Raw genomic sequence first — 23,148 nt, forward strand, 5'->3', positions numbered from 1 at the left:
CGCTCCTTCAGTTCACCACTCCACTTTACATTTCAAGCCCCTATACTACAGAGCAGAAGAGCCTAACTTGGTGGTCGCTTCCACACTAGCTGGTTTTCCAGCTAACAAATAACCACCACACATCAGTAACAATGCAAATTCCAGATGAACGGCAACTTTCTTTCCCGTGATCAATATAACTTTCTGGTCAAAATCTGGAGTGACCTGATATGCCGTCATATGTCTGTTATATCGTCTTACTGAAATGTAATCTGTTTTTTTGAGACATTCTTTTACGTACAAGGTATATAGACAGCATAATACATACACTGCTATTGAGGAATGTTTTAAGAGTTAAGACACTAAAATAACAAAATTAATGCATTTACACGTATTGGTCCATTTCTACTGTGGCAGTTTACAGAAAGCAAGTTCGCGATGGAGTGACAACAAACAGCCCCACGAAGTCTGACCAACAGCTACATATGACTATATCCGGGACAGGAAAAAAAAAAAATGACCGCTTGAGAGCAAGCAGCGGCTCAGTCAGAGACTTAAATTAAATCCTCTGTACAAACGAAGAGAAAGAACAGGGGAAGGGGAGCGAGAGACACTCCGATTAACAGGCGGCAACTGAAACCTGAAGCCAAAACAAACGAATACAAAATTTAAAAAATAAATAAATAAAATACAAACACACCCACATACAACCTACAAAAAACATCTCAGAATAAAACTCTACAAAGACTGTATATATATATGTATATATATTAATTGTGTCTGGTGCGTAACAATAATCGCGTTGTCTTTCCATTAAGTAACAACAATGGGAATCAGTGTTACTCACAGATTAGAAATGCAGGAGCTATTTACAAGGAGTCAAAAGCACAGACTCACAAGACAAAGGGCTCCCAAGCTGGTGGGGTGGTGTGAGGGTGGGGGGTTCCAGAAGGGGCACATTTATGCTCTGTAGGGTGCTAATTAATCAGTTGCACGAGAGGTGGGTATTTTTATCTTTCATCTTGGGTTTTTTTTTTTTTTCTTGCCGTCAGGAGCCAGGGCCATCGTGAGCGCGGCTTCACGCCCAGCTTAGGTGCTGAAGTAGACTGCAAAGACAGACAAAACGAGAGGGCAAGAATGAGAACGGCGTCTCAGGTGCCACCACCAGCACACGGAAAACCTTGTTAAAATACCGGAGCAAAGAACAGAGCGCCTTGGATCGTGGCGGGTCTCCTACCGATGATGACGATGAGGACAATCACGCAAATCACCCCCAGGATGATCATCATCTGTCAGAGGGAGCGGAGAGATTAGTATATGCATCCCACCAATGACGAGAAATTGAAAAGCATGATCATATTTTTGTATGACCCAGGCATGTTTGTTCGAAATCTGTTGCATAGTATAACTCCAGGTTGGGGATTTTACTGTCTCTCGATTTCAAGGACTCTGAGCTCTCAAATGGCTCAACTGTAACCACGACCAAATATGTAGCTTTCAATATCACTCTCTCTGGTCCTTAAGTGGGATTAGGAATAGTTTCCAGACTTCTCTCTCTCATACAGACACACACACAGACACACAAACCTTGGCATTCTTCCACCAGTACTTATTCTTGAGCTTGGCAGCACTGGTCTCAAACTGGGAGGCTCCAGCCTGCAGTGCGTCAGCCCGATCATCAAGCTCCGACAGCTTCTGGTCCCTCTCCAGAACTTTGTCCACGTTCACACGCATGATGTCCACCACCTGGGAAAAGACAGGTACTACTACCACATGCAGTTTGGCAGTTCACCATGACATCAATACATGTGTCTATATATACACACACACACACACGTGAGGGAGGGCGGGACTACATGGTAACCCATTCTGCCATTGGTCTACGCAGTATCACTCACCTCATCCACCTGTGCCTGCGTCTGCTGCAGGCGCCGATTGCTGGTAAGATTGGGAGGGGGCTGGTTCTCTCCAGCTGCAGGGGCAGCAGTAGGAGCTGGAGCAGACCTGTCAATCACATAGAACATGACATCATCCAATCTGGTTATAGTCGTGATTATTTTTTTCTTCCTTAAAAGCATGCGACCAATTTCCAGCAACTGTTTAACTCAAAACCCCTATCAATTAACTTTAATGACACTGTTGGAAAGCATCTAAAAATCAACTGAAACGACCCAACTCCCTAGTGCGTACAGATCAATGCAAGAATCTGTCAGACTTAATGACTGAGGGTTCTGCCTGCGAACATATTCACTTATCATTGCTGAGTTTTGAAGTTTCCTCTAAAATGGTGGCCAGCTGTTAATCCATATGCCTGACTGTACTTATCGTGCCTCAAATGACAGGGGCAGTTACTTAACAGCAATCCAGTAACAAGCTGCCAGTGCACAGATAATGCTGACGCAAAGGGTGAACTGGCCCAGAGAGATTCCAATCAAACCTATCATTTGTCCTGGTAAGAGCCTCTGTACGGTTGTTAGTTCTATGCGGAACGGCTCAGAATATGTCTATAGATCCTACTACTGATGGGGAAAATGACGCTTCATGAACCATTTGTGGTATTTTTTGATCCCACTGACTATATTCTTTTTTCTTTGTACTACATATTTCCTTTGAAGCGCAATCCTGGAAGCAGGTAGAAAATCTCACTAATAATGACACTTCATTGATCCCCGTGGGGAAATGCTCCCTTTGCCTACCAGGTCATGCATGCAGGTGACAGCGAGCTTGGCAGCGAAGGGCAGCCTCCTGCAGTTTTAGTGCTTTGCTCAAGGGCCCGCAGATGCGACTATTCTGCTGAAGCTGGGCTTAAACCACTAATTGCAGGGGCAGAAGCGCAACACACCGAGTCGCACACTGCCCACAACACTATACACACGTGTGATGGCCTTGAAACTTGATTACCGTTACCAGAATAAAAGCCTCTCTCAGAAATAGCTGAAGCAAAGCCAGAGGCAGTCTCCTTTTTTATACCCAAATACGGCTGAAGAGCACAGTTGCTGGTAAGCATAAAATCTCCCTGATACTGTCATATCAGAAAAACCTCCAAACAAATTATATGCAGACATAGAAACCAATGGGAGTCGGGGAGGGGGGATGTGTAACCCAATATTTAATTTGGCTTCATTCTTCCCCCAATAAACAGACCTTTATAGTTACATTATTACACTGTCGCCCCCAATCAAACTCTCTCCTACACCACTGATTAAACGACCAGACATCACACGGCAAAGATTTGTCGCCTCCACCTGGCTAGTTTGCTTCCGAGAGTCTTTTGATTACAGAAATACAGCCACACTTTCTGTAGTGGTGGAGCAGAACTGGCACAAGTCCTTTGAGGGATGGTGGCGTCAGCCAATCCCGGCAGTTGGACAACAGCTGTCATCCACCTGCTTGCACCAGGAAATACACAACAACCTCCAATCAGAGCTACCCTGAACAGCACCAACCCTACAGGGTGCAAAACAAGCGCACTATTAGTGTCAGCAAAGCAAGTGAAATACGCATGAGAATCTGGGTGTATGGATCTTCAGTAGGCTGTCTTTGAAAACAGACATCCTCAGCGGACCAAAGAGGCTGGATTAGGTTAACAGGGTGATGGGGGATACTGGATCAAACAAGGTCAATTTTCGATAGACAGGCGTACTGTCCTGGATGTACCACTACCTTGTACCCTATGCAGCCTGAAATAGGTTCCAAGCCATTTATGTCCCTCTTTGGGATTAATAGTTAGAAGAGACATGGAAGGACACAGGTTCCAAGGCTCTGGTTATGGTTTAAAATAGTAGTGCATAACCCTACCATCTCTGCTTTAACAGCTAACAGTACATTAATGCTGTTTGTACCTTTGGAATGTTCCATTTCTGTGCCTTAAAAGGTACATTACAAGGGTACAGCCCCAGTGACAAGAAAAGGTACAAATTTTTACCTGTTTCTCTCAGAGTGTACTGTGGATAAACTGTTAAACTAGTTCTTAGAGTGTAGCGGGAAAATGGGAGCACGGGGTTTTCATTTTGAGTCCCTTAAAGCGACAGGGATGGACCTAAGGCAATAGCAGAGGAAAGAACGGGAATGTAAAGCAGAACCTCTTATCACAGTGGATTTTAGGGAGGAGTGATGCCAGGAGAGAAGCTCATGCATTTTCGTTAAATTAAACTGTTACTGAATGAACAAAGTGCAAAAGACAATGATTCAGAATGATTCTGTTCAGTTGCGTACAGATCTGTGCCCGTCATGGTGACACTCATCACCAAGTCCATACTGACACATATTTCAGTGACAGTCACACAAAACTTCACAAAGTCGACATATTTTTAAAGGCCACAAAATTACTCTTGCTTCAGAAAAATAATGAAGTATAGCGCTTACGCACGGACTCCAGAGTGTGGCGGCACGGGTTGGGGGGAGTATTATACCTGCTGTAATGCCCAACTCTAACCATTAGGTGTCGACAGAACCCTGCATAAAAGGTCACCTTTACTAAATACCACACTAATCCTTTCATAATAATCCTTGATCTGTTCGTGTGCGTTTTGAGCACGAGTGTGGATAAACTGTTAAACCAGTTCATGCGATGTAGAAAGAAAGAGAGAATACAGGATTTGGACTCCCCTAGAGCGTTAGGGTTCGACCTTGTACCCCGGCAGTCTTCGCTCTCGGTGGTATTGGCGTGTTTTTTCCGTGTCGTTTACATATACTATTCTATTTTTAGACTTAAAATCCTGTCCTGTCCCTCTCACCTTCAACCGGGTAGGCAGCCATCGTCGGAGACATCAGAGTAAACAGTGCTAACCAACAAAGACAGAGAGAGCAAACGCGCCGTTATCGACACATATAAATATTTATTTCAAAAATCGACTCAACATTTCTCCAACTGTCGTTTGAAATATACCTGACACCGCCTCTGCTCTTATTATATGTCCTCACGACTGGAGGCGTTTGGTGAGAAAAGACAAGACGTTTGATTAAGTTGCTCACACACTAGTGCAATTTGTCACGCATCGATGATTGCAGTCCAACAACCTATCTGTCCCTGAACTGACGGCGTAACTCATATGCTGCACGTCCTTGACCGTTATAGGTCGGGGTTAATATTTTCACGCTGTTTCCAATACAGCTCTATAAGAATCCCGTTTTAGATATCATATCGATATAGTGTGTTTAGTTTTGCAAATGCCATACTAAAACTGATCGGAAATATTTGCGATAGCACATATAGGCCTAGAAAGAGGGACCACTACGCTAATCTCATTTAGAATATTTATTACTAGTTATCCTAGTAGGAGTGGTAATAATGGGAAGAGAAAATAATGTGCATAATTGGCTTAAATAAATGGTAAATTGACGGACACAGGCAACTGAACAGTGCGAGGCCTGCATCGAAGGTGTCTATTTTTAATGTAATGTGTTTGCAGGCCAGACAATCAACACTTTGTTATAGGTACGATATTTAATCATTATTCCAGGGTAGCAAGAGCAATAAACGACTGATGTCCCGAATCCACCTATGCCAACGACGAACGCAGAAGCATGAATTAGGAATTAGATGGCAAGACTACGTATGACTATCCGAACCATGTCGTATTCATGCTATTGAATTTAAGACAAACAACGTCCTATTCTTCTTATTAAACAAAGAAAATTGGTGTTTAAATGCAGCTGACCTAATTTCTGTAACAGCCCCACAGCATGGATTTTTATTGAAGTTATTTTGAACTCTGTGAAATTGACATCCTCAAAAGCTAGGCCAACACCCCGAAACATAAAGCTCAACCATGACGTGAAAAAGAGAACCATTAAAGAAGCCACTCCAAAATAAACAATTCAATAGAAGCAGAACTTATGGAGCATATTATGCCAAAGTATTGCCCTTTAGATATACTGAACCTGCAGAACAAGGGGACAGCTTTATGCAGACAGAGACCTCATATTTAATTCCCTCTCAACTGCTTTTTTCCATGTTATCCTTCCCTTTCCAATGGGTTTTCAGCTGTCCTAGCGGCAAAATTGCTCTCCGTCACTTAAAATTACAAACACCACCGTCATCACCATTAGTATCAAATACTCAAACGTGTCGTTTAAAGCCAGGAAACGAATTAAGGCCTCACATGCATGCATTCAGACGGATTAAAATGGTCCAGGGTTCCGTCCACACGCATATGAACCGCCCGTTGTAATGTGAAGCCCGCTGTGCAGATATAATACGGAGGAGCGCACTGAGCGCTCAGCGCGGAGCGGACCACCGTCACAGCCATCTTCTCTCGCTCCACACAACACCTGCGCAGCGCCCAGACCTCGCACCACCAGCACGATTAAGCGACGAATTAGAGGCTCTCCTAGTTTCCAGTCTAACTGAAAAATACCAATTTGGTTTACTATTCTGATAGATAATTCGTAACAGGGATGAGAGACAAAACACCACACCCCTCCCCCCATCTCTGTTACAAATATCGCGTAGCAATAAGAACATCCACCTCTGATCCAGCGAAATGTTATTTTTTTGTGGAACCAACACCCGTCATGCAGAACAAAAGAAAATCCATACATAGTGTATTCGTTATATTAAAATAGAATAATTACATATGCAGACACATTGCATATCACTACATATATATACGCCCTTACAGCCATTTTACTTGCTGCAATGTACATGAGGTGTTTTCATTAGAAAGACAAGTGTCGAATTACTTTGATTTAACAAAAGAAAAAGTCAATCGATTCAAATCAAACCAGCCCATTCTGTTAAAACATGTTCTTTGTTTCAAGATAGTGCCACAAATATATCTGTTTATTACAACTGGGAAAAATCATCTAAAACCGTGAATAAATCAATATAATTTACCAAGTAGAAGGTGAAATAAACAACCAATTAAAATATTCACTAAAGATCAGCTGAACTGTTCTATTTATAGACTATGGATGCATTTAAGGATCACCAGTACGAAACATCATAATATGAAATGTTATAATAACAGCAAAATTATTAAGCTTAGACTAAGACGTGAGCAGTGAATTGCTCAATTAATTCTCACTTTTATTACCCTAAAAGAAAATAATACTTCTTAGCAAACAGACAAACATTTCTAATTCTAAAAAAAAAAACATGCAAACACGAACACAATAAAATTGCCTCGTTTTACAGTATACTCACATCTCTTATTGTAGGGTTATTAACGTATATAAATCCTAGAAGAGTATATGTTTAATAGGATGGAGTGTGGTTTGTCTTTTTTGGTCCCAGTCTTCTTGTCAGCTGATTCTCTCCTCTGTTAATTCTAAATGAGAGAGTGATAATTATGAGTAGGACGCGTTCTCGTTTTTTTTCTGCGTTCCGTTCACAGCCTACACCGCACCTCGTCTATGGATATTTATTATAGGAGAACTGCTACCGCTAGTCTTCGCCGTGTCACTGTGTATATATATATAAAAAAATAGCCGTGTGGACTAAGGGAACAAAGATGGCTTGCTGACGTCAGTCGTCATCCGGGAAGCTTCAGGTTGAGAGGGTGGCAACCAAAGACGAGAAAGGCATAAAAAAAGCTTGGCTATGGATAATATGGTGATATTTCTGACACTTCTGGGTAAATCTTGGAATACAATGACATGTATAAATCACCCTTTTAATCACGGTCTGCATTTGTTGTTCTGATATGATATCACATGGGATAATTGCAGGTGTTGGGATATCAACAAAATGGCGGCCCGTGAGACGGGGGTGGGGTGACGCTCGTCGACCGGACAACGTTCAATTACTGTAGAAATTTAATTGTACTTTATAAACAGCTCTAAGTTAATACCGTAAAGAAAAGGTTAGTTCACTTGAATTTGAGCCAAAGACGATTAACTAACGTAATTAAATATTTTATTTTACAATACTATGGTTAGGTTAATTTCCCATGAACATACATCCAAAACACTAATTAGGGTCATGTAAAAATATTATGGCAGCGGTGGGATTCGAACCCACGCCCCCGAAGAGACTGGAGCCTTAATCCAGCGCCTTAGACCGCTCGGCCACGCTACCGTATGCGAAAAGCTCATTAAATAATTTTAAATAAAGAATGCTAATTATATCTTGGCTACATCGTTCTTTATTCTGTTTTACGTCTACTCTATTACGGTTGACTATCATTCTGTTTCTAACATGATTTAAATACTTCATCAAGGGAATTAATGGTTTTGTTATGACAATAATACGTGTATCGCACACACTTTACCGTTATATTTTTCATTAATTGAATACAAATTCGAAGTATACTCTACACTAGAACTTGATTGTTTCTGCGAGTGCCTTTACATCGCTTTAATTCATTCGCATAGCATTGTATGTATTTTTGTCATGTGCCGGAAGAAATTACCATATTTGGACAGTCACGAAATCACGCGTGCCTACACGCCCACTCAGCGACAGACAGGCGGTGAGCCCCTGCGTAGGGAAACCCGACTGGAAGTTTCATTCGTCTAACATGAATCTGAACTGACAGTGGAGAGAGACAAGGGTCCAAGATGATAAATAGCCACCAGAAGTTAATAATAACGAGGAATTAAACGCCCAGCCATTCAGTCACGCTCACACTTTACAAATTATCTTGCGCCGTCCGTACAGAATGCATTCAATATCCAAATTTCGTTTCAAAACAGGCCTAATTATCAGTATGCAGATGCAGTGCAGTCACACTGAATTCTAAAAAGATGAAATGCAAAATTATAAAAATGCATTTGTCTACCCGATGACCAATCCTAATGAAACCTACCTGAAAGTAAAGGCTATACCCATGTATAACAATCTAGATCGTTTAAGTATTGAAAAGGCAACTAAGATTAAAAATATGTGCAGGGCCAGACACGATTTCAAAATGTACTTGTTTGGTTATTACATCTCTTAGATTTTAAACATAGCCTCGGGTATTAATAAGCTGGATGTAAAGCGATAGTTCACAATTCCGGGAGAAAAACCCTCCGCTCCGACGAAAACCGAGCACCTTTTGTGGATTGCAACTTAACACAAATAAGATACGTTAGGCGAAGCAGGAAACAAAAATGACAAGTTATTTATAGATCGACTGATTCGGCCGCCGTTGTAATTAAACGGACAGCACATGCCAATTCGTACGCTTGTACTGGTGAAGAGAAAACCAACAAAAATGTAATGCAATTGAAAGACGCTTGTGTGATGACTCCACGTGGTGTACAGAGCTACCCATTTCTCATAAATAAGTCTTCCCTTTATAAGAATCTGTCAGATAGGTATTTTACCCACAGCTTGTAACTAACGAAAATGTTTTATTATGCGTTACGGAAGGGCAGATACAAGCAAGAATTATGGCTTTTATTTACAAAGCAAGACAGATTTGAGAGAAAAACAGAAATGCATGACAGAAACGAAACGCGCACCAGAAATCATAATGCACAAATTACGCGCACGCTCGCGCACACCACACACACAAGCAGTTAAAAACCAAATCCAATCCAAAACATTTAGAACAGGTGTCCGTTTGGCTTCTCTGTGGCATGTGATTAACTAGCCACAAGCTAGGATAGCATACTTAATACCACAGGAAGCCAGCTGGTGGGAGCAATTGCCCATTACAGTTTAAATCCAGCTCAAAATACTATAATGATTCCAGCAGCAAGTCAACCACTCGCTGGGAGCTGGGAGGATCTGCAAGTGTCAGTGGTCCCTTCAACACATGCCTTGAAGAAGCCCCATCGCTGGGCACTAGCCCTGCAAGGTAGGTGTGCCCTCATGCCTTCTTGGGGTCGTAGACGGGCGGAAGGACGCGGCGGGAGTTGGCCCGCACCCAGGGGTGCTCAGTGACGTGTTGTAGTGGAAGCCGAGAAGAAGGGCTGTGGCGAAGCAGCCTGGAGATCAGGTCCCGTGCACCTTCTGACACCACCTTGGGGAACTGCAGGTCCACCTGTCCCAGAGCAGCACACCAGCATGGAGCTTTAACCAGACATACATGCTTGCACAGAAAAGATCCACAATGGCTACACAGTCGCTAAAATCTTTTAGATACAACCCACTCAAAATACGTCCATGTGACATCTGTACCAACCATTTGCTCCATTACACTCCGATCGATCTTATTTCCTTCATTGGCTAATACTTGCTATGGACATTACTGTTAAAAAAAAAAAATCACAATTCTTTCCAGGGTGTTCATTCTCTATTCCAACAATATCCATGCATTTGATACCCTTACAGCAGCGTTTTTAACAATCCAACCACTACAAGTTCCCCGAGTCACTGTGGTTATGCGTTATTCGCACTTTTGAGTAAGTCACCCTCATGAAAAGATCAGTGTCACTTCAGAATAAGTTAATTCAAACTCAGTACCAAAGAACTTGCACTGCAAAGCTTGTATCATTCACAATGACAACCAGTGACAACAGGTCTAGTAGGGAAGAGGCAGGCTGATATATCTGACTGGGTTTCAGTTCTTATACATTTGACACTTGTGAATTCTTACTGCAATATTATTGTATCCCTGGGACTCAAAAACCCAGTAACTTCACCAAAACAGTCCCGACTCAGAACCCCTTGTCCAGTCACCTTGGTGATGCGTTTGTAGGTCTCTGCATGACTGGCGCTCTCAAAGGGGGGGTTCCCCACCAGGCATTCGTAACAGAGCACCCCAATGCACCACAGGTCCACCTTCTCATCATGCGTATGTCCCTCAATCATCTCAGGAGGCAGGTAATCCAGTGTGCCGCACATAGTGCGCCTCCTGGAGGGGGAGGGGGCATAGGGTGAGAAGAGAAGGGCAGGGTGTAGCCGTAGCATCCAGCATTGAAGTTTGAGGTTAAGGGAGCAGACACTGGAGCATTTTACATGGAAGATGGCAACAGCCCCATCAGTGGATAAGTTCAAGCATTTGTCCCCAGTAATAAAACAATAAATATGTTACCTTCCTAAAGGATAGCAGATATAAATACCTTCTTAGCAGACTAAGTAGGTTCTTAGGAGGGGTGTCCTCACCGCATGGATGGAGCATGAACGGACCAGCCAAAGTCTGCAATCTTGAGCTCGCCCCGGAAGCCCAGCAGCAAGTTCTCCGGCTTGATGTCTCGGTGGATGACCTTCCTCTCGTGGCAGTACTGCAGCGCATCCGACAACTCCTCCATGTACTGCAGGTGGACGGGGAGATTGGAAAAGCTGGTGACGAAAGCACACCCTCACGATCCCCATCACCTTGGATGGATGCGTTTGTTCTTTACTCCTTACTCTTACAGTGGATTGTTAGCGTTTCATTTATTTATTTTTAATAAACAGAGTTACGCGGCGCACACGCTCACACGATATGTATGAGCTTGCGGTCTAGGAATTCTAGGATACCATCCATCTCGTTTCCAATTTCGACTGAAGGAAAATGCACTTAAAACATGAGTGGGAAGCCAGAGTCAACAAGCCCCCCCCCCCCCCCCCCCCCTTCCCCCACCGTAATGCTTCATTACCGTAGCTGTTCGCTGATCATCGAAACGGCCACATCGCTGCAGCTCCTTATACATCTCGCCACGTGGGGCATACTCCAGGATAAGGAACACACGTGTGCGGTCATGGAAGTAATTGTAGAAGCGTAGGATGTTGGGGTGCCTTAAGATGAATGGGTAACAGAAGAACATAATTATAGCAGGAAATAAATTTGTAGAGATAACTGCCCAGAACAGCCAGGCATTAGCAGTTTTCCTGTTTAATTCCACCACGCCAAATAAATTAACTCCCAACTTCCTCAGGCCTAACCTAAGGTGGGACTGGATCTCGATCTCTCGCCGAAGTTGGTGTTCCACCCCCTCCTTCTCCATCTGAGACTTGAACAGCACCTTCAGAGCCACGATGAATTTCAAATTCCGCTCCCGTGCCAGGTACACATTCCCGAATTTGCCTTTGCCAAGCGGCCGGCCAATATCAAAGTTCATGATAGAGAATTTCCTGGTTGAGGAGAGAAGACAACTGGAGTGAATTCTAAGACAAATCACCTTAATTTCCTTATGGGTTAAGGAAATCAAAGGCAAGCTAAAAAGGTACAGCCATGACCCGAAAATCAGGATCAACTTAGGCAACCATAAACCCAATTAATTTACACCAAGGAATCAGAAACTAGACTGAAAAATGTTCCCTCTGGCTCAAAAGCTACAAAGTCCCAATAAGAAAATCCTAAGACGAATACTAGAGATGCAACTAAAGGGCACCATTCCCCTTGATACTCACTGGGTTTGGGAGTCACTGCTCGCCACTCTTCCAGGGCCTGCAGGAACCAGAAATAGCCTATTTTTAATGGTACAGCCTCAAGCACTGTGACAACCACAGTGCAAGACACCATACAGAAGATGAGGTATGCCCTGGCACGAAGAAATGAGAAACAAACCCCAATACAGATGAACAATATAGAAAGTACTAGACTAACATTATATCTCCCGTGTCTTTGATAGTATACCGCTAGGGTCGTAGATTAATTGTAGACACATATGTTAAATTGTGTTCTTTTCAATCATATGCAAAGATTCAAGACTAACCTTGGCAAAAGAGGGAACAGCTAAACTTAAATTTGGCCTGTCAATCTGCTGATGTGACACCCCCCCACACCTCGATGGACAAATATTACCGATGGCACTCCCGCCCCCCACCCAGAGCGGTAAGTTTTACCGCTGGCATCCTATGCATTGAACAGTATGTTTTTGATGTTCCATCATTTTTAATCCCCTCTCCTTTATTTTTCTAATGCCCCCCCCCGACACGAGTCAGCCTAGGGTCCCCAGGTAAGGTAGCCCACTCCTGGATACACTATAACACTGTGTTCCAAGACACTCCATTACACATGTTTCAGAAATCAAGCAGAACACAACCCTGATCAAAATACGTGATTAGAGAATGGATGATTTTCGAGGGAAACACTTGTGGGACATCACTGGCACACAGTGTGGGACATTTCAATTGCAAGAAATTCAGCAAACTGGATAGCCAGAGGAACTTAAACAAAACAGCACAATATTTTGTTTTTCAGAGAACACATGAATATCTCGTATAACCAAAAAAGGAAGACATTATTCCATGGTTCAGCCAGTCATTAAGTCAAAAGCAGTTTAATGTTATTGTCGTTTAAATTTCACATCTTTAGGTGGTCCTTTATGCTTCTCATACAAGATTCTTACCACGTACCTGTGAGCGTAGCTTTACTGCTGACCTCAGCACCAGGATTTCGCAGCACACGCTGGGGTCCAGCCAGAGAAACCGGAGTGGTGAGCTAGGAGAACCAGCCCCATGGCAGGAAGACCGTTAACCATACAATCTGACACGTTCAACAGGAACAGACAGAACTGGAGGAATAAACCCGCCCCCCCCCTTGCCTAACATACCTGTCTCTGGGGTGCTTTTGGGTCATAATTCTCCTTGTTCTATAAGGAACAGAACCACAATGAGCGATTTAATATTAAAATGCAAATCGATAGGCTCAAGGTGCAACTCATTACTCATTTTTATTAAACACAAATGGAGTTCAGGACGTTAAGGGGGCAAATGACCCTCATTAACCACATTTAAACCAAAAGACCAATGGCTCGAGAATTCATTCATGTTCGCCAGATTTAGCAAGGTAATCACGGTAATTAGATGCATCGTCTAACCGGCTAGGCAGGATCACACATCCCGTAAACACAGCACAGCCGACGTTTGTAACAGTTAACATACCGAATGTAATGCTAATAACAGAACCAGTTATTAGCAGAGTTTGTCAAACCAATTAGCGGTTAACGGTTTATTAGGCCTAGACATCTTGTATCTGTAGTTGTTCACGTCAACAAAAAACTAGATACTGAACAAACAAATCGATCTGTCATTAGGCTTAATATGAAACTCGACCAAGTAAGTTATAATTCCATGGTCTATTTCATATTTCCAGAAACCACACATATTTCAGTCTGTCGCTCATATCAAAAGCCACTTTACAACGAGGCTATTTAATAACAAGAAAAAAATCACCTGCATTTTGACCCACTAAAACGCCACCGTCTCCTTCAAGCTCAGCCGCCAACGTTTTCAAACGCAACAACCTCTGCTTTGATTGGACGATGACATTTCATATGACCCGCCTCAACCGGATCCACATACACGTGACACCAAGCGGCCCAGGGGGGGCAGAGCTGTGATTGGCTGTAAAGAAAATACAGGCCTGGCCAGATTGCCTCATGTGGGTTGGCTTTATGAATGATTAGAATGGCTATTATAGTCTGTGGATCTGGATTCTGACCTGCTGTGTGGACGACTTCCCGAAGAATATACTGGGAGCACAGAAGCATTAGGCTCACTGCAATCCTGTAATGCATAAGTTATGAATAGACTGGGTTGTCTGACTAGTCATAAGTAGTCCATATTAGCATTATGCTGCACTATATAGGGACTTTATATGTCTATATACACGGCATATGTAAACACACCCCTTTCGTATTACATAAATTGTAATGACTGGATCACGCTTGGTCAATGTTTTCTGAATTGCGATATCCATACTTCCAATATGCAAATTATTTTATTACTATAATTTACCTACATTTGCTAATGCATTTTGCATGTTTATCCTTGAGTATCCCGGGCGGTAATTTAATGCTTGATTCTGTTATCGTTTGACATGCACACAAAGTATAATGTTCATTAATGATGATGTAAAATAAATGGCTTTGCCCAAGTGTGACAGACAGCTGAGACAAAATTGTTTGTTATTAGTGGGGCTCATCAACTGACTCTGCTAATAAAACTTACAGAATTTGTTCTAAACAGAAAAGACTGATAAGCCAGGTAAAACTAACATTTACCATCAAAGTTTAACAGAGTGATAGTGTCAGCAAATCCCAATTACAGAAAGAAAAGATGCAAGAATTTACAGGTAGTTAAAATACGACCGGAACATGCAAAACAAAGGCTGCCATTACTTCTGGGGGAAGGAACACTTGACAAGCGATCACGTCTCCTCTCGCGAGATTATCGAAGATCTTTGTTTTAATTTCATTTCATTTACTTTTGTAAACTACACTTTCTTCAGTGACGACAACAGAAAAAAATGGAAATGCTGAAATTCTGCATTTATTGGCGAAGAAATAATAGAAAATACTGAACTTAGTGTGAACCCTAGAATTTCAGTAACGGGATTTGCTAAACCAATAGAAACATCAGCGATCCTATAGCATGGTAATAAGACAGGCGCACAGCCTTTCGGATACAGGAAACAGAAAAATAAGTTCTTTATTGTCTTTAGTCATGTCTCTTTTCCAATAAAACTGAAAACGGTGATTCTGGAGAAGGGTGTAGCACCCCTAGAGAAAATTATTCAAATAGTCAAAGAAAACCAACCGTGACGGAAATAGTATATGTACGGGAATACATATTTCCTTATATTGATTCTTAGCTATCGTCAGTGAGGTATATCCTTACCTGTTACTTCAGTAATGAAGTATCAGAACGTGATGAATGGAGGTGTATGAGTTGGTGATTAACCGCTCCTGGTTTTGGAAGAATCGCAACACTTCTAAAACCCCATTCTGATTATCACTGACGATCTCTTTGCTAATAATAAATCAAGTTTTTCCAAAAACATTTGCTTGAAATAGTGTGATGTGTAAATGACTCTATTTGAGCGAAGTTGTTGGAAAATGAAGTTCAAGAAATAGTAGCTTGTATGGCGTTCTTTTTATATTGAAAATCTCTTGATAGCGTTTAAGTTGTATTTTGAGTCTTTCTTGGGATTCTTTTATTTCATGTTGTAGCGTTGTTTGTCATGCTCAATATCTATGTGTGTTCTACGCTCATGCTGTTACAGTGTTAGCCAAATATGTGTCGTTAACTAGTTGTTGCTTCAGGGAATGATGATTGGGGTGTGTGACAAATCGCTCCTGGGATTACAGTAGTTGTAACACGTCGAAATATATTGTCATTAGATTAGTTAAATTATATATTAGGCCTATGACGGACTTCCGGATAACTTGCACGTCAGACGAGGTGGCCGAGTGGTTAAGGCGATGGACTGCTAATCCATTGTGCTCTGCACGCGTGGGTTCGAATCCCATCCTCGTCGAGTTGTCTTTTCATCTTCTACCTCCCTCTTGCTAAATGAATGTTCCCCATGTTTAAGCCACTGTGCTCTGCACGGCTGGGTTCCTGCCCCATTCTCCTTGTTTTGTCCTTTTTACTCCGAATGATGAATTTTGCTATTGTCGGTAATATAGCAAATCCCAATTGCTGGCACTTGTAAGTGAGTGATAACGTGGTCAATTTGTAAGCTTATTCTTTCCGCACGTGTTAGTTAGAAACCCTTCATAGTCAGACAGCGATATTGTCCACAAAAAACATTTATGAACTTAAGATAATTGCAACGCTCGAGAAAAAGACATATAAACATGTAGTTACATTATCCCAGTAAAAAAGGTACAAAAAAAGTATGTAAAGGTACTGCGTTTGGCGTGGTGCTCCTGTCCTGGCGCCGTGGCTTAGTTGGTTAAAGCGCCTGTCTAGTAAACAGGAGATCCTGGGTTCGAATCCCAGCGGTGCCTTTTAGAGTCTCCAATCTCCACCACTCAGAGACTTGCGAAAACTAGGAATATGTAATGCGAGTATTAATCATCCGTGCTTCATGGAGAACCGCAGTAAGAAGCTCATTAAAAAAGGTTTACTAAACCAGGGAAGGATTTTTATCTGAATTTGTGAAGCGCAGTCTTGTATGAAATAGCTTTACAAAATTCCTATTAGCACTGCAAAGGGTCCGTTATATAAAAATGCTTAAATGGCAGCGGTGGGATTCGAACCCACGCCTCCAGAGAGACTGGAGCCTAAATCCAGCGCCTTAGACCGCTCGGCCACGCTACCAGTGGTATTTTGCGGTCGCAAAGCATCTATTAAATATATGCTTTCCGTGTTTATTATTTAAATTAATTTTTTTGAGAACGTACTGTTTTGCTAGTAGATTTTCAAATTAATTGTAGAATACTAATCATTTCTAAATTACGCCTTGGAATTGCAACAGTGCCGTACGCAAAGATTGATTTCTGCAGAAAGGTTTTAATATGTCGCGAAGCGCTGAAGACCGCCACCTGCTGGCACATATAAAATGGTCTTGTTTACCGAACATGCGCAGTCCGTTTGTTCCAGTACAAGATGGCGACCAGTAACGGAGGGGGAATGGAGGTGGACGGAGAATCAGGTGAAAGATTCTTTGTTATGTAAATGCTAATCATTCTGGCTGGTGTCATGCTTCACCAGAAAGGCTGTTAGCCCGTGAGTTGATTAATGCGCGACGGGAACTTTGAGAAACATATCCGTAAATTCAGTGACCCTATCGGTTAACTCATGACAGGCTAGTTGTAGCTAAGCTATTTCAGCCCGTTTCGACTTTAACCAGCAACAGTGTTATAAATATCGTGGGTTACTTGGTACCAACAAGTGTTTGGTAACATGGTAGAGAGCCCTTCAAGCCACGCACGTACATGTAGTGTAATGAATCACAGTCATGAAAGTGCGGCGTTGCCAGTAGAAAGAAATGTTCCCTCTCAACAGGCACAGAGGGCCAGGAAACCCTGTTGAGTTTAACGGTAGATTAATACTCTGTCAAGGTAAGATAGCTAACTGTAGCCAATATTGCCATTAAAAACACATCGAGGAGTGTTTGTGCCATATCTGCTGATGGTACTGCGATGTTGGCCTATTTCTAATGTTCCCACTGACTATCTAGCAGAAGACAATGATGTGAATGCCCTGCTCTCTCCATCCAGCCAGCCCCGGGGTGATGGCCTCGGGGGTGACGGGGAGTGTGTCGGTGGCCCTTCACCCGCTCGTGATCCTCAACATCTCTGACCACTGGATCCGAATCCGTTCCCAGGAGGGCCGGCCAATGCAGGGTATGTGGTAGTGCGTTTCTCTGTCTGTCTGTGTGACTTCAGATTACGTGTGACTGCAATGCCTTCTCCTGCACAGTGATTGGTGCCCTTATTGGAAAGCAGGAGGGCAGGAACATTGAGGTCATGAACTCTTTTGAGCTCCTTTCCCACACAATGGATGACAGAACACACATCGACAAGGAATATTACTACACCAAAGAGGAGCAGTGTAAGGCTTCCCTCACTGCACTTAATGTACTTTTATATGGGTGGGTTTACTGGACTAGTACAGACATATGCTGGTGTAAAGAGAGATCTTTCTCCATCTCTTGCATTTTCCCCTTATTCTCTCAGTTAAGCAGGTCTTTAAGGACCTGGAATTCCTGGGTTGGTACACGACTGGCGGCCCTCCTGACCAATCAGATATCCACATTCACAAGCAGGTGAGCACCTGACTGGCTTGCCATTCACATTGGCCTCTACACTTCACTAGTAGTCCAACATTTTGTCATTTTGTAATAGTGGTAGTACCAATACCAGTAGTACAGGTTTGTGTAGTTAAAGTTGTATGTTGTGCTGTGTGTCTCCATTGCCTAAAGCCGAAGCTCTTACTTGTATATTACGATGCATGATAGATTATGGGCAGTGGTGGCTTAATGGTTAGAGAAGTGCACTTGTAATTCAAAATTTGCTGGTTCGAATCCTCGACCAGCAAGGCACCACTGAGGTGCCCTGAGCAAGGTACCGACCCCAAGTACTGCTCCCAGGGTGCTGAATTAGCTGCCCCCTGCTATGTCACCATATCACATATGGGGTAAAGGCAGGGGACACATTTTGTTGTTGTGTGCTGTAGTGTGTCAACGGTGACCACTGATCACCTAATTCTAATTGCAGTGGTCACCATGGTAACGATTCTTGGTCCCTCCCACTCTAGGTGTGCGAAATCATCGAGAGCCCTTTGTTTCTCAAGCTGAACCCCATGACAAAGCATACAGATGTGAGTCCCTCTCCGTCTAATTCTGGGACAAATATCACTTTTTCTAGAAAAAGGGATTAAGTGTAGATTATCAGCAGTATGTGCTTATAGTCTGTGGATATACAGTTGTCAGAAATGTGGTGTTTTTAAAAGGGGTTCATTAAATATAGTTGAAACATTTTGTCCGAAGGAAAAACTTCATCTGCTTGCTCCCATCAGTGAGGGCTGTCCTCTGTGGAGCCCATTCATTTCAGGGTAATCGTGTCCTGACCTTTTTTGTATAAGAAAGGGCGACAACCTATTTATTTAGCATTAAGGAATATCTTAATTATCCTTCATTAATGAACATTCATCAGCAGACAGAAATTCAGAGCGTGTAGCTCAAGATTGGTTTCTTTTTGGTCACAGTCTCTGTTTCTCCATGCAGCTACCAGTCAGCGTGTACGAGTCTGTGATCGACATTATCAATGGAGAGGTAAAGTATCTCATTAAATTAGCCACTCGCTAACTCTTTGTTTTTTTATCGTAAGAGGTACATTACTGCTGTTCCTTTTGTGCATTGCTTGCGTTCAGTTTTGATCGGCTTCTCACCGATCCTCTGCATGCTGTTGGTCTCTCCTCTGTCTCCCAGGCGACTATGCTGTTCGCTGAACTGACCTACACACTGGCTACAGAGGAAGCAGAGCGTATTGGGGTTGACCATGTGGCCCGAATGACCTCCACTGGCACTGGAGAGAATTCCACTGGTAGAAACCCCCCTTGTTTCACCATGCTTTTCATGTTTCCAGTTACTTATCTCCGAATGATAATTCAGTGTTTCAAAGTGGAAGTTAATGCTGCTTTTTCATTGACACTAACCCCCCTATATAAACTCAGCATAAGTAGTGCTCTGACTTTGACTTCCCCCTCCCAGTGGCGGAGCACCTCATAGCACAGCACAGCGCCATCAAAATGCTACACAGCCGAGTGAAGGTCATCCTGGAATATGTCAAGGCTGTGGAGGCAGGTGAGAGTGATACGCATTTTGTTTTTCAGTGTTGTCTTCCCTTTCCAGAACATCACTTCACCCGTTATGTCCTCTTCCAGGAGAGGTTCCCTTCAACCACGAAATCCTGAGAGAGGCGAATGCGCTATGCCACCGGCTACCTGTCCTGAGCACCCTCAAGTTCAAGACAGATTTCTATGACGTAAGTCTGCTGGAGTTTCAGTGTAAACAATACTGACCTCTTGTGGATGGAGGAATGAATTGATAGTTCACTTTTATTTTTGCATTTCTCTGTCTCTCCACCTAGCAATGTAATGATGTTGGTCTCATGGCATACCTGGGCACCATCACCAAGACCTGCAACAGCATGAACCAGTTCATCAACAAGTTCAATGTGCTGTATGACCGGCAGGGCATCGGACGTAGGATGAGGGGACTGTTCTTCTGAGGAGGCACTGGGCATGTTGCTCATACTGCTGTTATTTATTTTTGTGCGTCTGAGTGAAGCGCTGGGCTGCACTCATACCCACAGAGGGTCTTTATACCCAGTCATTCACTGATTGCCAGTCTTTCGCTTCAGAGTTTGCTGCCTGCCTTGGAAGACCCTGCGTAATTTGGATTTTTATTGGACATCTTAGCAATTGAGTTTTCTTTAGTTTGCATAAACAATAATTTTGCAATAGAGGTATGTGTAAATTTTTACACGTTAACGAAACAAGTTGCAAATTTTGAAAAGATGTCTGTAAAGAAGCTGTGTTGTTTTTTTTTTTTTTACTCCAAAAGCCAATTTTTTTGTCCCCTGTACTCATTTATGTTATTAAAAGTTTGCTCCCCAGTTTTTGTATCCTCCGGAGTCCCCTCTTTATGTTTCTGTTCATCAGTGTGCCTGCTGGTCATTTAAATGTAGCGTTTCCAGGGGTGGGCGGGGTTCTGCTAACCGCTAATTGTCATCAGCGGATAAGCAGTTTTACTAACTTTGAAAACCATTAGTGGACTGATCAGCCAATAAATTTAGTTCTAACTGTAAATCCGCTAGTATTTTTTTCACAGGTGAACTGAGTAAAACTTTAATAGTCAAAAACGTTTGTAAACCATGAAATCATGCACATTTGTTCCTGTCTGTTGTGAGTGTGAAACAGCCTTATCCGGCATGCTATTGGCTGACTATGTGTAAACACAAGACATGATTGGTCAACAGCTTGTCAGGTTTAACGTAATCTGGGCTAAATGAACGAAGATATTGTCCATTTGAACTGGAGTACCCTGAACTAAGCGGAGAATGGGCCTGTTCCACGATGCTGGATTTCTTGCTTAGCTGGATAACCTGTCTAATTTAATTAAGGTGCCCTAGTTTAAAAGGACTTTATCTTTGTTCACTTACATTAAGCTAGAAGTGCTGCTTCGGGGACCCCTAGTTCATGGTAAATGGCGTCATGTTTATAGTCCACAAGCAGCTTCACTCAGGGCAAAATCTTAACATGGGCCTGTTGCAAAAAAGGACTTCTCTGACAGAAAACGCTTAATCTTCCAAGCAAAATATCACAGAAAGAAAATTTAAACACAGATTCATTCCTCCGAATCCAACAATACTCAACTTAGTAAATCCTAAATATCCTGTTAATTACTCTAACCCCACGGATAAGACTCCAGTGTTAAAAAGGCTAAAACCTTCTCTCTCTAGGTATGATTTAAGATTTTCAGAGCCAAAAACCAAACTGAAGCTAAAACTAGCTTAACTATCATCGTCTTATATTGGAGGACAACAATTCGTCATTATACAAATACAAACATTAGCAGTACGATGTCACATGAGCGATGACGACCATTTTGAAGCAGCACCTGTGTAGGGTTCCGAAAGCCACATTTGTTCTGATCCCACACACTGCCCTTGATTGGCTGACGTAATCTGACGCCATGGGATTGGTCAGCAAGACCAAATTATGCAGTTTGCCAGCATGCTTTGCACCACACCGCACATATCTTTAAATAATGTATTTGTGGATTTATTTTAATTGTGAACATCACAGCCATGTAACGTTTGTAGCGGAATGCATGTTTCATTAATATGTAACCATGAGTGTGGTATGAAATGTCAGCTTCCCTGTCTGTGCCGCTGCTAGTATTAAACTAATAGTGGCTGTTAACAGATGAGTGGCTTTGATCTTAAAAGAACTGGTGTCTTCTTCATTAAAATGACACATTCTCCACTGTACCATTTTGCGCTCTTTATTTGCATCTGCTGCATCAAAACCATTCTGGGCCTTCTAAGGTTGTGGAATTTCTATTATGGATTATCTAACCTTTTCTCTCCTACATTTGTTTACTGGAATGTTTGGTGTTTAATGCTTTGTAACGCGGTTGCCTGTGGTTGCTTAACAGTGAGATGGTTAACTTCTTATGTTCTTCTCAGATAAAATTATTTTTCTTTATAAAGATATTCTTTGGGCAGAGCTGTCGGAGGTTTGCAAAGGGGTGGTAAACATGTGGCAGGTCCAAAGTGTTTTGCCAATGAGATACAGTGAATAAAAAGTCTATCTCAAGTTATGAATCAGTGCATACAGCATCCTGACTCACTTAGTTGCATATTCTAAAGGGAGGAGATAGAGGAGGTGAGGGTCAAACTGTCTTACTCATTTAACCAAGGTTTCTAGGGTAACAGGGTGGAAGTCTATAGGAATGTACAGAGACGGTCACAATTATGAGTCAGAATATGAGCTGAAACTAAGTGTGAAGACCCCGTGATAACTACTCATTGGCTTCTTTGTTACTTATTAACCTGATTACCAATGAGTCTTACCTAGCTTCTCATACTGAATTTAAATGACTGAATATTTACATTACAGCAGCAACCCATTTGGGATACTGGGTTCTCTGCTACTACAGCAGTCTCCACCAGGCACCCCTATGAAAAGTTCTCAACCTGCAACAGCTCAGAAGAAGGTCCAAAGGCCAAATTTAACAGTCTCAGTAATACCGAACACCACAAGACACACATTGTAATTCCACTTCGCACTCCAGAACAGCACATTCACAAAATAACCAACTGATGTCACCTTGGAACTTTTTAACTTTTTATGATACATCCAACTGTCAGATAACAGCAGAAAAATATCCAGTGTCTAAGTGCTTTGTTGTAGTATCAAAATATTTAGAACTTAAATTCATAAAACATCTAAAATAAGAATCGTAAAAATATCTCATACAGTGGTTCCTTGGAACACGAACGTAATTCGTTCCAGAAGGTTGATAGCAGCAAACTATCACTGCTTACTTTCTTAGGGGCCATGATTACTGCATCACTAAATGCACTGTAGATAAAGTACATAAAAATTCACACTGGACACAGAAACAC

General features: G+C 42.3%; 3 protein-coding genes and 5 non-coding genes across 8 annotated transcripts; 4 read left to right on the plus strand and 4 right to left on the minus strand.

Moving 5' to 3' along the window:
• Positions 1-972: 972 nt before the first annotated feature.
• Positions 973-7,445, minus strand: vamp2 (vesicle-associated membrane protein 2). The gene is made up of 5 exons (XM_048984240.1): positions 7,127-7,445; positions 1,878-1,983; positions 1,567-1,725; positions 1,217-1,268; positions 973-1,085 (listed from the first exon to the last, which is right to left on the minus strand). Coding segments are annotated over exons 1-5 (336 nt in total). The 5' UTR covers positions 7,129-7,445; the 3' UTR covers positions 973-1,068.
• Positions 7,446-7,917: 472 nt separating this feature from the next.
• On the minus strand, positions 7,918-7,999 carry trnal-aag (transfer RNA leucine (anticodon AAG)). The gene has a single exon. It is a non-coding gene; the product is annotated as a tRNA-Leu (tRNA).
• Positions 8,000-9,238: 1,239 nt separating this feature from the next.
• On the minus strand, positions 9,239-14,079 carry LOC125713481 (aurora kinase B-like). Its single transcript, XM_048984651.1, has 9 exons — positions 13,955-14,079; positions 13,333-13,371; positions 13,136-13,220; positions 12,188-12,224; positions 11,720-11,908; positions 11,434-11,572; positions 10,958-11,106; positions 10,532-10,706; positions 9,239-9,893 (listed from the first exon to the last, which is right to left on the minus strand). The coding sequence occupies exons 1-9, from the start codon at positions 13,958-13,960 to the stop codon at positions 9,720-9,722; spliced, it is 993 nt and encodes a 330-aa protein (XP_048840608.1). The 5' UTR covers positions 13,961-14,079; the 3' UTR covers positions 9,239-9,719.
• Positions 14,080-15,377: 1,298 nt separating this feature from the next.
• On the plus strand, positions 15,378-15,512 carry LOC125713543 (U8 small nucleolar RNA). Its single transcript, XR_007383621.1, has one exon. It is a non-coding gene; the product is annotated as a U8 small nucleolar RNA (small nucleolar RNA).
• A 446-nt stretch (positions 15,513-15,958) lies between these two features.
• trnas-gcu (transfer RNA serine (anticodon GCU)) lies at positions 15,959-16,040 on the plus strand. The gene has a single exon. It is a non-coding gene; the product is annotated as a tRNA-Ser (tRNA).
• A 401-nt stretch (positions 16,041-16,441) lies between these two features.
• trnat-agu (transfer RNA threonine (anticodon AGU)) lies at positions 16,442-16,515 on the plus strand. Its single transcript has one exon. It is a non-coding gene; the product is annotated as a tRNA-Thr (tRNA).
• A 231-nt stretch (positions 16,516-16,746) lies between these two features.
• Positions 16,747-16,828, minus strand: trnal-uag (transfer RNA leucine (anticodon UAG)). Its single transcript has one exon. It is a non-coding gene; the product is annotated as a tRNA-Leu (tRNA).
• Positions 16,829-17,094: 266 nt separating this feature from the next.
• On the plus strand, positions 17,095-22,008 carry cops6 (COP9 signalosome subunit 6). Its single transcript, XM_048983638.1, has 10 exons — positions 17,095-17,162; positions 17,731-17,856; positions 17,933-18,064; positions 18,190-18,278; positions 18,770-18,832; positions 19,239-19,286; positions 19,443-19,557; positions 19,725-19,817; positions 19,898-19,998; positions 20,104-22,008. The coding sequence occupies exons 1-10, from the start codon at positions 17,117-17,119 to the stop codon at positions 20,242-20,244; spliced, it is 954 nt and encodes a 317-aa protein (XP_048839595.1). The 5' UTR covers positions 17,095-17,116; the 3' UTR covers positions 20,245-22,008.
• The last annotated feature ends 1,140 nt before the right edge of the window (positions 22,009-23,148 follow it).

The sequence above is a fragment of the Brienomyrus brachyistius genome, chromosome 18, assembly GCF_023856365.1.
Source record: "Brienomyrus brachyistius isolate T26 chromosome 18, BBRACH_0.4, whole genome shotgun sequence".
NCBI classification, from domain to species: domain Eukaryota; kingdom Metazoa; phylum Chordata; class Actinopteri; order Osteoglossiformes; family Mormyridae; genus Brienomyrus; species Brienomyrus brachyistius.